The sequence below is a fragment of the Pipistrellus hanaki genome (assembly GCF_964339955.1).
Source record: "Pipistrellus hanaki genome assembly, chromosome: 1".
Lineage (NCBI taxonomy): Eukaryota > Metazoa > Chordata > Mammalia > Chiroptera > Vespertilionidae > Pipistrellus > Pipistrellus hanaki.
The window spans coordinates 210,236,518-210,248,833 of NC_140503.1; the positions used below are offsets into that span (position 1 = coordinate 210,236,518).

At 72.6% G+C, this 12,316-nt stretch overlaps 1 protein-coding gene across 1 annotated transcript; it reads right to left on the reverse strand.

Moving 5' to 3' along the window:
• Positions 1-232: 232 nt before the first annotated feature.
• FGFRL1 (fibroblast growth factor receptor like 1) lies at positions 233-11,917 on the reverse strand. Its single transcript, XM_084878367.1, has 7 exons — positions 11,785-11,917; positions 11,344-11,438; positions 3,799-4,071; positions 2,843-2,923; positions 2,488-2,769; positions 1,909-2,262; positions 233-1,722 (listed from the first exon to the last, which is right to left on the reverse strand). Exons 2-7 carry the CDS (start codon positions 11,423-11,425, stop codon positions 1,310-1,312), a joined length of 1,485 nt encoding a protein of 494 aa, XP_084734493.1. The 5' UTR covers positions 11,426-11,438; positions 11,785-11,917; the 3' UTR covers positions 233-1,309.
• Positions 11,918-12,316: the final 399 nt, after the last annotated feature.

Below are 12,316 nucleotides of genomic sequence, written 5' to 3' on the forward strand. Positions count from 1 at the left end.
TGTCCCAGGGACTGAGGGTGAGCCCTGGACTCCCAGGGCCCAGGCCGGACCTCAGAGCCCAAGGCACAGGCCCACACAGACCCACGGCACACACACACACATACAGACACAGGTCCCCATACAGACATGTAGACACAGACCCACATGCACACACACAGGCCCGTGCACACCTGTACAGGCATCCCACACACGTGCACACATCTGTAAAGAAGCACACACAGGCAGACACTGGTTTAGAGAAAAAGAATGCACATTTTCTTGTTTAACAAAATAAATTAAATATACGAAGCTTCAGCTCAAACTCTATATAAAATTACAGAGGTCAGGGCCCCTCGGGCAGCGGGTGCCCGGCCCCTCGCGGGACGCCCTGCCGGCCACGAGGCCAGTGGGTGCCGGGCCCCGGGAGAGGCCGGGTCTGTGCCCGGCGCTCCTCTCACCATTAATATTATTATCTTAACTTTTAAATATAAATACCAGGCCCCTCTCCCTGGCAGGGAGGCCGGTGACGAGGCACGCCCGGCTGGCCCCGCCTCTCCGACAGGGCTGGGCCCGCTGCCCGCTGCCTGGCCCAGGACCCCGGGCGCTCCTGCACGCCGGACCGGAGGCGGCAAAAACTGCCCCGCCTGCCGAACGGGGGCGGGGTTTTTGGTTTGCTAAGCTGGGGCCTCTCAGATCTCCTGCCGGGCTGGGCGGCGACCGAGGCCGTGAAACCCTCCTCACAGGCCGAGGGCTTCCTGCAAGGGCCAGCGCTGTGCCCACGGGCAGGCCTGTGCGGGGCGTGTGTGTGTGTGTGTTCGTGTGTGTGTGTGTGTGTTCGTGTGTGCGAGCACCTGTGTTGGTTTGTGTGTGTGTGTTCGTGTGTGTTGGTTTGTGTGTGCACGTGTATGTGTTCGTGTGTGTGTGTGCGCGCACCTTTGTTGGTTCGTGTTTGTGTTCATGTGTGTTGGTTTGTGTGTGTGCACGTGTATATGTTCGCGTGTGCGTGCACCTGTGTTGGTGTGTGTGCACCCGTGTTGGTGTGTGTGTTCGTTTGTGTGTTCGTGTCCATGTGTGCTCACATGTATGTGTGTGCATGTGCACATGTGTTGGTTTGTGTGTGTGCACGTGTATGTGTGTTCATGTGTGTGCACCTGTGTGTTCATGTGTGGGTGGGTGTGTGTGTGTGTGTGTGTGTGTGCTGCTGCTGGCCAGGCCCCTCACCTGTGCGCCTCCCCCACGGCCTGGGGCTCAGCCGCCCACCTGGCCGCCCTCCCGGTGCCCCCGGGGTGCCCACCCGCCCCGCTGTGTGCCGGGGCCCCAGAGCAGCGCCCTAGCACTGGTAGTGGATGTGCTGGTGCTGGTGGACCTTGCCCTCCACGTGCGAGTGCGTGTGTGAGTGCGTGTGCGTGTGCGTGTGCGTGTGCACGTCCGTGTAGAGCTTGGGGTACAGCTTGGGGCCCAGCAGGTGCGGGGGGCCCGCGGGGACGAGCTCCTCGCACAGCCCCACGCCGGGCGGCCCGGGCAGGTCCCTGTCGGCGCTGCGGTCGCGCGGGGCCCCGGGCGCCCGGTGCGCGGACGAGGGGGGCGCGGGCACAGCGCACGGCTTCCGCTTGGCCTGGCACAGCCACAGCAGCACGGTGCCCAGGATGAACACGGCGCCCGCCGGGATGCCGATCACCACGGGCCACGGCAGGCTGCTGGCCGAGGACGAGGGCGCCACGGGGGGCCCCGGCGGCTTCGGGTCTTCAGAAGAGAACGGGGGCGGGGGGTTAGGGTGTCTGCGGGCCTGGCGGCGGGGCGGGGCGGGGCGGGGCGGGGCGGGAGGACACAGGGGGCGGGTGGACACGGGGTGGGGTGGGAGGTGGGCAGGAGGACGCGGGGCGGGCGGACAGGGGGCGGGCGGACGCGGGGCGGACAGACGGGCGGCACCTGGCAGCACGGTGAGGAAGGCGCTGCGGAAGCTGTAGCCCATGGTGTTGGCGCCCAGGCAGATGTACATGCCTGCGTCGTCCTGCCGGGCACGCGTGATGAGCAGCTTGTTGAGGTAGGAGCCGTCGGGCCGCGACCACACGTCGCCCGTGGGCAGCACCACGAATTTCTGGCCGCCCACGTCGATGGTGGAGTTGTAGCGGCCCTCGGCGCCGTACTCCACGCGCTTCAGCCACTGGATCACCGGCTTCACGTCGCTGCGCACCTTGCACTGGAAGGACGTGGTGCCCCCGAAGTCCACCGTGGTGTTCACGGGGTGCGTGCCCGTGAGGACGGGCTTGGAGCGCGTGCGCTCTGCGGGAGAGGGCGCCTGGGTGCCTCCCTGTCCCCTTCATCCCCGCCCCCACCGCCGGCCCCGCCCATTCCAAGGCCCCGCCCACATCCCCTCCGGCCCCGCCCATCCCACAGACCCCGCCCATCTCATAGACCCCGCCCATAAGCCCCGCCCCATCCTCATCCCAGCCGCCCCGCCGCCATCCCCGCAGGCCCCGCCTCCCCGCCTCCCCGCCCCGCACTCACGGATCACGTCCAGCTTGTAGGTGGCGTTGATGGCGCCCGCCCGGTTGGACACGCGGCACGTGTACTTGCCGCTGTCCTCGGGCCGCAGGTTCTTGAGGCTCAGCGTCCACTTCCGCCGGTGCTCGCCCGCCTCGGGCCGCGTCAGCGCCTGGTCGTCCTTCAGCCACACGATGTCCGGCCGCGGGTGCCCGCTGGCCACGCACTTGAGCCGCACGGAGCTGCCCACGGGCCGCGCGATCACGCGGCGCCGCATCTTGGAGGGCTGCGTGAAGCGGGGCCGCGCTGCGGGGGGGTCAGGGGGAGGTCAGGGGGCGGCGGGAGGGCCCGCACCCCAGGGGGGGGTCACCGTGCTCACCCCACTGCTTGCTGGCCGGGTCCTCCTGGCCCCCGGAGGAGCCCTCGTGCCCCGGGCTCTCCCTGGACGGGCTGGTGTCCTCTGCGGGGGGCAGGGAGGGGTCCGTGAGAGGGGCCCCGCCCCCAGACGGGCTGGTGCCCAGGCCCAGGCCGCCCAGCTGGGAAAGCTCTCGGAGGCACACCCACATCCCAGGCCCAGACAGCTGGCAGGGCCCACCCCCGGTGCAGGTGACCCTGACAGGCCGGCCCTCGCCCGGCTCCGGGGGTCTGCGGCCGGAGAGGGGCAGCCGCGGCAGCTGCAGTAACCCTAGCCCACATCAAGGTGCCGCAGGCCGGGGCAGCGGCATGGCCCGCATACCACCCAGGCTCTCCCCTCGAGTGGGCAGTGCGGGAGGGGGTGCCCGCGTGGTCCCATTCCACAGCCAGAGGGGCCCCTCAAGGGGGTGCTCGCTGAGGAACGCCCCCCCTAGACAGCCTCCCCCAACCCAGGACCCCACCCGGGACCCAGCGGAGGGGGGACAGCATTGCGGGGCTGCTGCTTTGCCCACCCTGGGGGGACCCCTTCCCCAGGGGACCCAGCAGCACGGGGAAGGCCGGGAGGCTGGAGGCCGAGCCGGCAGGGAGCGCAGGGCGTGGCCGGGACAACGCCCAGGCCCGAGCACAACAGAAGGTCCTTGGCTCGGCGGCCCCTCTGAGCTCCGAAACCCGAGCCTCAAAGTCACCGCCGGCCCGGCACCGAGGCTGCTGGCCGGCTGCACGCCCTGCAGCGGGACCACCCTCCCGCACAGCACCACCCCTGCCCCTGCCCCTGCCCCAGCCCGGGCCTGCCCGGGAGGAGGGGCCCAGCGGGTGGGGAGGTCAGGCCCTGTCCTGGGCTCGGCTGGGGCAGCTGGACTCCGGGGGCAGGGCCTGGCTCAGGCGGACGGGCTGGGGCCCCGCCCGGCCGGCCCCACGCACCCATGACGATGAGCGTGTAGTTGACGCTGAGGCTGCCGAAGCCGTTGGTGGCCTTGCACACGTAGGCGCCCGCGTCCTCCCGCTCCACCTCCTTCACCCGCAGGCCCTGCGGCAGCACGCGGAAGCGGCTCCAGCCCCCGTGGATGGTGCGGCCGTCCTTGGTCCACATGGTCAGCGGCGGCGGGTCGCCCTCCACCGGGCACTGCAGCCGCACGGTGCGGCCCAGCCGGGCCACCAGCCGGGGCACCACCTTGTCCGCCATCCTCGGGGGGCCTGCGGGGGGCGGAGGCCGAGGTCAAGGGGTGCAGGCACCGGGAGCCCGGGGAGGGGCCGTCCCCGAGGGTCCCCGCCCCGAAGCCGCCCCGAGACCCCTGCCCAGCACAGATCTGGGGCCGAGGTCAGGCCCCTCCTCCCGGACCGCGGCCGGCACCCACTGGGGCCCGCAGCCCCTGGGCACCCACCTCGGGCCACGGCACGGAAGCAGGAGCCCGCATGGTCGCAGCTCCCGGACACGTGTCCACAGGAGAGCAGCCCCCACACGGCCCCGTGTCTGTGTGTGCACCCGCATGGTACCCCGTATCCAGGGTACCCCGTGCCGTGTGTGCAGGGACCCGTGGCCTGGGCCAGGGCCTCTTGCTGCCAGCCACACCCCACCCTAGCTGAGCCCAGGCGCGGGGTCACAGGGCCAGTGGTGGACACGCTGGCCGGGGCTCAGGGGCTCAGGGCTCCTGTCCGGCTGGCGGTCTGTGCCCGCTGCCAACCAAGGCAGGAGCCACGTCCCAGGCCGAGGCCCGCACCCTCCCCGCCGGGCAGACCCCCTCCCACCCCCACCAGCTGGGTCCACCTCGGAGTCAAGTGAGGGGCCGTGGGGACCAGGACTGGAGGGGACGGAGTGACTGGCTGGCTGGGAAGGACACTGCCGGTCAGGGCCCCCCGGACCCCCCCACACCACACCCACCCCCCCACCTGCCATCCCCCACCCCCCACCCCAGCCTGTGGCCGAGGCTCTGAGCCGGGCAGTACACGTGCAGCTCTGTGTGTGATGGCCCCCGGGCGCTGGACCCCGCCCACTGCACCCCACCCTGAGGAGCACCCCAGGCACCCAGCTGCCCTCCCTGGCTCCCGGGACCCGCTAGCACCCCGCCACAGCCATGGCCCGTGTCCTGGCCTCACGGGGTGCCCGGAGGTGAACCTGGGACCTTTCAGTCCGCAGGCGGATATTCTACTCTCTGAGCCACACCAGCCAGGGGGCACGTGTGTTTTCAATAACCAGCCGGTGCTCCTTCCACAGGCGGCTGCCAGCTGGCGGCCGCGGGGCCTGTGCCCCCGGGGCCCCAAGGGCCCCTGGGGGTCCGTAAGGACGGCCGGTGGCAGCTTCTGCCTCGCCGTCGCCCGCCTCCTGGGGCCTCCCAGAGCCCTGAGCCCTCACTGGGCGGAGGGGGGGGCAGGGCCATCCATGTAAACAGAGGGGCCTGGCCGGTGCGGCCCAGTGGACAGAGCGCTGCCTGCGGACCGAAGGACCCGGGTTCGATTCCGGTCGGGGGCACGGACTTCAGCGGCAGGCTCGGGGCGCATGCAGGAGGCAGCCGGCCGGTGTGTCTCTCCCTTCCACTCTCTAAAGGTCAATGGAAGAGTGTCCTCAGCTGAGGACTTGAAAAACAACGAGGGAACTGACAGCTCAGGGCTCAGGTCTCTGGGCTCCCGGAGGGGAGGGACTCCTCCATGCCCTCACCCTGCCCGGCTCGCCCCGCTCCGCCAGGCCCCTCCCCCCGCCTCTGCTCAGGTCCCTCCCACCCACCACATGGCTCCCCGCCTGTGCACCTTGACCCCAGGCCACCGCGCTCCCCGCCAGTCCCTCCTCATCGGCTCCACCGCCCCCCTCCCCCCGAAGGGACGAAAGCAGAGGCCAGGGGTCTGAGACCCACCTTTCTCTAATGACTGAACCGTCTGCAGCCCACCCCACCCCGGCACCCTCACCCCCAGCACCCCCTCACCCCCCCCAGGACCCACAGACAAGGCCCAGCCTCATTCCCAGCAGACCCTGTCCACCACCTGTCACCGCCTGAAATCCCACCGAGCACAGGGCCCAGCCAGGACAAAGAGGGTCCCGCCAGCCTGCCTGGCCTCCGGGCTGCCACCTGGGCTCGCTCAGACCCACAACTGTTCCAGTGCAGGGAGGGGGGCAGTGCCAGGCCGGGGGGTCTGCCTGGCCCAGCACCACGGGGGGCACACGGGCTGGCCCAACACCCGTTCCCCAAAGGAGCCCGCTCCGGCACAGAGAGGACTGAGCTGCCCGGGGGTCCCCTCGAGGCCCAGCCCACCCTGACAGGCCGGCGGGGGCGGGCGGGGCCCACAGCCGCCGATGCGTGCAGACGGGAGGCACAGGGACGGAGCCAGGCGCCTGCAGACGCAGGAAGCATGGCCCCGGCTAGGTCCGAGCGTGCTGGGGGACAGGCCGCTGGAGCCAGCCTTATCCTAAAGCAAACACCTCCCCGCCCCTGGGCCAGGCCCGCCTGCCCCGCCCGCTGGACCCGAGGCCAGGCAGGCCCGGGGCAACCCCCACCGCCTTGCAGAGACCCCGCGGGCGGCGGGCGGGCGGCCGGCCGGCCCTCCCCCCGGATTCCTGGGAATTCTGGCCGTCGGCGTGGCTGCGGTCTATATTTAGCCTGGGAAACACAAGCCCCCATTGTGCCACCTGGGCAGGCAGTCCGGCCTCAGCCACGGACACGGAGGCCGGCGGCCGAGGACACCGGGGGGTGTGGTGTGCCTGGGAGGGTGTCCGCCCCTCCCCCTCCCTTCCCCGCGGCACCCCCTTCAGGGAGCCCCCAACCTGCCGCAGCCGGAGGCTCCGGAGCCACAGCCGGCATTCCCCACGGGTCCGGCCGTGCAGGGAGGGGCAGCCACAGAGGGAGGGAGGGAACTCTCTCTCCTTCCTCCTTCCCCAGCCGTGAGGACGCGGCAGGAAAGGGGTGCCAGGAGGGCCCGGCGGGCAGCGACCCGGAGCCCGCACCAGCCACGCCAGGCTGCCCAGCTGCTCCCGGAGCCCAGGGGCACACAGACCTGTCACACGTATGTCCCCAGGCACGCATGTCCCACACACACAGCTGCCCCTAGACCCATGCTGTCCCGTGAATGCCCACTCTGCCCTCAGTCTGCAGGTGTGCAGGCAGATGCACACACGCGCACGCACACGCACACACAAGCACACACACGCACACGCGCGCGCGCACATACACAGGGGGTGCAGGCCCCTCCCTGAGGGACAAAGCCCACCTCTGAGCACCTGAGACCCAGGCCACCCCCACCCGCCTGCCTGGCCGGGTTCAATAACACACGGTCCCCCTTAAACCCAGAGACGCCTGGGCAGGCAGAGGGCAGGGCGCTGGGTGGGAGGCGAGTGGCCCAAGAGAGAGGGGTGGGTCGGACCCGCTGCACCTCCATCAGCCTCCACACCTCACTGACCCCCGGGCCTCCACTCCGACCCCCGACCCCCGTCCTCCAGGCTCCCACTTCCCCGGGCTGAGCCTGGGCCTCTCCCCACTGCCCAGGCAGCCTGTGGGCCTGACCTGCTGACCAGGTGTCCCTCCAGGGGGGCAGGTGCCCGGCTCAGGCTCGCCCACACCCCCCAGGCGGGTCCCCCTGCCCTGGTGGCCGCAGACACAGGTGGAGGGAGTGTCCAGGGACCCCCCGGCCAGCTCAGGGGGTCAGCTCCGCCCAGCACGCCCTGCAAAGCCCCAGGCCGTCTCTCTGGCCGGGGGTGGGTGGGCATCAGGCCCCGCGTGCAGGGGCCAGCCACGGGGGAAGGTGCCACGGGAGCCGCTGACCTGCTGGGCCCACCCCTCCTGGAGGAACCACACAGCCTGGGGACAGCCGGGGGGCCCGGTCCGAGGGGGGGGCAGGTCCAGCCTGAGTGCCCGCAGTGGGCGGGGCTCCGTCCTCACCCCACAGTGAGAGCGCCGGCAGAGCCGAGCTGGGGAGCCCCCACACGGCGCCCCCAGGGCCAGCGCCTCCCCAAGGAGGCGGGACGTGGGCACAGGGGACGACCAGGGCAGGGCCCGAGGGGCAGGCCAGGCCAGGTGCCACTTCCGAGCCGGTCAGTTACACCCACACACACACACACACACACACACACACACACACGTGCACGCACACATATACACGCACATACATGCACACTCACACGGCCCAGTCCCTGGGCGGCCCCCGGGGCTGGACCACGGGATCCGGGCGGAACTGGTAGGACCCGCAGGACAGGTGGTTGCCCTGGAAACCAGGCCATTCGGGCGGGGCTGGGGACGGCCTGACCCTCCGAGCAGCCGGCGGGCAGGCGCTGGAGTGTCCGTCCCCTCCTGCCCGCGGGGCCCCAGGCGGCCGATAGGTCTGCTTCCTCCCCGGAGTCCTCGGGGGTCGGTCACAGGAAGTCCTTGACCACAGGAAGTCCCAGGGGGCACAGACGCCACCCCGAGGATGCCACTGCCCTGGGGGGGCCCCACGTAAACAGCCAGCAGCCGGGGCGACCAGGGGCCCAGCCAGGGCTCAGCCCGCCCCGGGCCCAGGTCCACCGGCTCCAAGGTGACCCCTGGCCCGCAGGTCACAAACCCCGTTCCCCGGGACCTCGGGGCCCCGCCCAGCTGACAGGGGGCCCAGAAGGCTGTCCACTGGGCCTCCTCCAGCGCCAGCCTGGACCCCGCCCCTCTGGACGTGTGCGAAGAGCCTGGGACCCGGGCCAGAGCGTGGCTCTGGCAGAATGATGCTCCGGCACCCCGGCAGCCCAGCCCACCCAGCTCTGGCACTGGGCACCCCAGGCCTGAGGGCCCCTCACGCCCGCCCCTGCCGGCGCCCGCACCGTGGCCCACCGCGGCCCACCAGGCTCCAAGGACGGGCGGGGCCGGGCCACCAGCTGGAGGGACAGGTCAGGTCAAGGCCCACAGGGCAGGGCAGGCCGGGCAGGAGCCAGAGGCAGCCCCAGCCGAGCCCAGACGGACGGATGGACGAGGAGCCGTTGTGTGCTGGGGGCCGAGGGGGTCCCCGTCCAGGTCTGAGGCCGCTGAGCCCGGTCTGGGTCTGGGCAGGCCGCAGGCTGGGCCGCTGCCTGCTGGGGCCGCGGTGCGGTGCCGGCAGGAGCCGGGCCGATCCCGCACAATGGAGCAGCCAGCTTCCAGCCCAGCCAAAGGCGACTTTGTTCGCGGCTCCCTCCTCCCCCTCCCCCGGGGGCAGTGATTTATCCTCCCGTCCAGGAGCCGGACCAGCACAGGAGGCAGCTGGCCCGAACCCCACCTGGCAGGGCCTGGGCCTGGGCCTGGCTCCGCACCACCTCGGCCCCACCGCTCCGCCGGCCGCCGCACAGCACAGCACAGCACAGCACAGCGGGGCTGGGGGCAGGAGAGGCCCCGCAGCCTGGCCAGAGCGGATTGCCCCACCACAGCAGCCGGACCACCGCACACCTCCGGCTGAGCCACACACCGCAGGCCCCGACGGCCCCGAGACGCCCGCCCTCCCCGTGGGGCGGAGGCCCCCGCGTGCCCGCCAGCACCCAGTCTTCTGGGACCCGTGTTCCGTTCCCGCAGGCGAGCAAGCTGGCTGGCCGAGCAGGGGCCGACCTCGGGGCTGGCTGCTCAGAGGCCACTGGGCTGCGCCAACCTGGGGGAAGTTCAGACGTGGCACTTCCCGGAAAACCCCGGAACAGCTGCCTCCTGAGCCCCCCGAGCCCACTCTCCCCCCCGAGCCCACCGCCCTGGGCCTCCTGGCTCCCGCGGTGAGAGCGGACGGACGTAGAGAAAGCCAAATCCTATCTTTCCTCAAATTCAGGGAAAGAAAACAAGAACCATTCAGACAAACCCACCGAGATTGTGAAACTTGGGGGAAAGGGGAACTTTAAAAACATGATCGGACTCTGGAGACGTGGGCCCAGACGCGGTGACACCACGGCCACGCTCTGCCTGCACACAGGCTCCCAGAGCAGGTCCTCGCCCCCGGGCGCCCGGAGCGGAAGGGCCTCCGTCCAGGCCCCGGGAGCCAGCACAGTGCAGGGCGAGCACCCCGCCCTCCCAAAACCACAGCGGCCCTGCCCTTGGACGCGGCCCCCAGCGCCCACTGCCCGAGCCGGGCTGGGCCGGGCTGGGCTGGAGACCGGGCACAGCCCAAGGCCCGGGCTGAGGGGCACCGCTTCGGCCGGATGCCCACTACCATCCACTGCCGGCCGCCATCGTCCTCTCCACCTCGGGGCCAGCCAACAGCCAGGCCAGGCAGTGGCCTCAGAGCCTCCCTGACCGAGTGGCGTGGGGACCGGCAGATGCGAGGATGGGGGTCCGAGCAGATAAGAGATCCGAGTCCGGGCCACCCGCTGCTGCCGGGAGGGCCTTGCTGACGATGACCGGAGCGCCCGCTGTACCCAGGACGCTCCCCAGCCCGGTCCAGCCGTGGCCGGGCAGCCCCCACCTCGGGCCAGCCGGCCAGTGCCCGGCCAGGCGGGCGGAGAGGGGGGTACCGTGGCATGAGGCCCACCTGGGCCGCCGCCCGCCGCCCAACACCCGAACGCGGCCATATAAGGCCACGCCGGGCTCGGTGCGCCCGCCGGGTGGCAGGGGAGGGGTGCAAAGTCTCAGAGGACTGGCGGACAGGGCAGGGCCGATCCTGAGTGGTCAGCACGCCCCGAGGTCCCGCCTCGCTGAGGGGAGGCCAGCACTGACCATGGCGGGCACAAGTCCGCGGGCACTCATCGCCCAGTGCCTGCCTGCCAGGCACTGCCCGCTGGCCGGGCCGGGGCAGGGCAGGGTCCCTCGGGCGCACACGGCCTGCCTGCTCACCCGGATGTCAGGTGGGTGAGCACACGCTCAGCCCTGGCGTGGCGCAGGCGGAGGCACAGAGTGCCGCCCCAGGAGGTAGGCCGTGGGGCCTGCTGTGAACAGGCACCACCCTCTGTGCAGCAACCCAAGATCTGTACTTGAGGGCACCCAGGCCCAGGGCGAGGGCTGGGTGACCAGTCCCAGGTACCAAGAATGTCCCCCCGTCCGCACACTGGACCCTGGCCACCCTGGGGGGACTCTGCTGGCCCCTGGGGATCTGAGAGTCCACTGGCCAAACGCCTCACCCGCCAAGAGCCCAAGGTGACCAGCTGCCCTGGGCGGCAGGCACGTGTCCTGTGGGGGACTGGGGCCAGGGCCCACCCCGACAGCAAGGGTGAGTCCCCAGGCTGAGCCGGGGCACTGTGGGTAAGAAGGGCCCTGTGGGGTCCCAATGGGTGAGCTGGAGACCCCAGCAGGTAGCGGGGGTCCCTGTGGTAACCTGGGGCACCCTCAGGGCAGGCTGAGGGTGAACCCCGTGGGTTACCTGGGTGCCCTGCAGGTGAACTGAGGGGCCACCACGGGAAGGTTGGGGTGCCCCGGGGCGGAAGGGGACACCCCGCCGGTGAGCCAGGGCCTGCGGGTGCGGGCGCGGGCGGAGCGGCGGGCGGGGCGGGGCAGGCACGCGCCGGGCGGGCACTGGGGCAGAGTTGAGGCCGGAGGGAAGGGGGCGGCGCCGGCGGGGCCGGGCGCCAGCACTCACCTCGGGCGGCGGCGGCGGGCGGCAGGGCCCCCAGCAGCAGCGGCGGCAGCAGCAGCAGCAGCAGCGCGGGGCTCGGCGTCATCGCGGCCTCCGACCTGGGGGCGCGGGCGGGGGCGGTCACGCGGGGCGGGGGCGGCGGGGAGCCGCGGGCACCGGGCAGACAAAGGGTTCCCACCGAGGACTCCGCCGCCCGCCCTCGGCCCGTCCGGGTGTCCGCGGGGCCGGGCCTGCCCGCGGGACCGCGGCGCCGGGGCCGGGATCGCTGCGCCGGGAGCGGGCAGATCCGCCCGGGGCCACGTGGGGCGCGGGGCCGGGAGCGGTGGCGGCGGTGCCAGTGCCCGGCGCCCCGCACCGGGACCGGACCCCGGGCCTGCGCCCCGGACCCGCGCCCGACCCTCCCGCTGGGCCCCAGGGTCCCCGGGCCGCGGCGCGGGAGCTCACCTCGCGGGGCTCCGGGCGGCGGGCTCAGGGCCGGGCCCGCGGGGCGCGCTGCGTGGTCATCGCCGCCCCGGGCGCCGCCCCCGCCCCGCGCCCCCGGGCCCGGCCTCGGGGCGGCGCGGCGCTACCTGGGCGCGGGCGGCGCGGGCCGGGCCGGGCCGGGCCGGGCCGGGGCCGGGGCCGGGCCGGAGGCGGGCGGGCCGGGCGGCGCGGCGGCGGCGGGGGCGGCGGGGGTCCCGGGGCGGCGGGGCGAGGGGCCCGGGCGGCGCGCCGGCCGCGAGGCGTCCTTCCCTGCGGGGCTTTGTCAACTCTCCCGGAGCGAGCGCCGAGCCGCCGCGCGCCCCGCCCCCGCCCAACTTCCCGCCAATCGGCGGGCCGAGGCCGGCGCGCCCCGCCCTCCGCCCCGCCCTCTCCCGAACTTTCCGCCAATCGGCGAGCGCTCCCGCCGCCCCGCCCGCCGGGCCCGGGGGCTTAACCCTTGCGCTGCGGGCGGCCCGCGGGCGGGCGTCTCCCTCCGCCCCCCCCCCCCCCGGGC

Bases quoted from the DNA above. Each gene is read 5' to 3' on its own strand.
- FGFRL1 (XM_084878367.1), bottom strand. From the start codon at position 11,425: ATGACGCCGAGCCCCGCGCTGCTGCTGCTGCTGCTGCCGCCGCTGCTG. The intron at 4,072-11,343 runs GTGAGTGCTGGC...CGCCCCCCGCAG, and splicing joins GCCCGCCGCCGCCGCCCGAG to GCCCCCCGAGGATGGCGGAC. The intron at 2,263-2,487 runs GTGAGTGCGGGG...CCTCTCCCGCAG, and splicing joins CTACAAGCTGGACGTGATCC to AGCGCACGCGCTCCAAGCCC.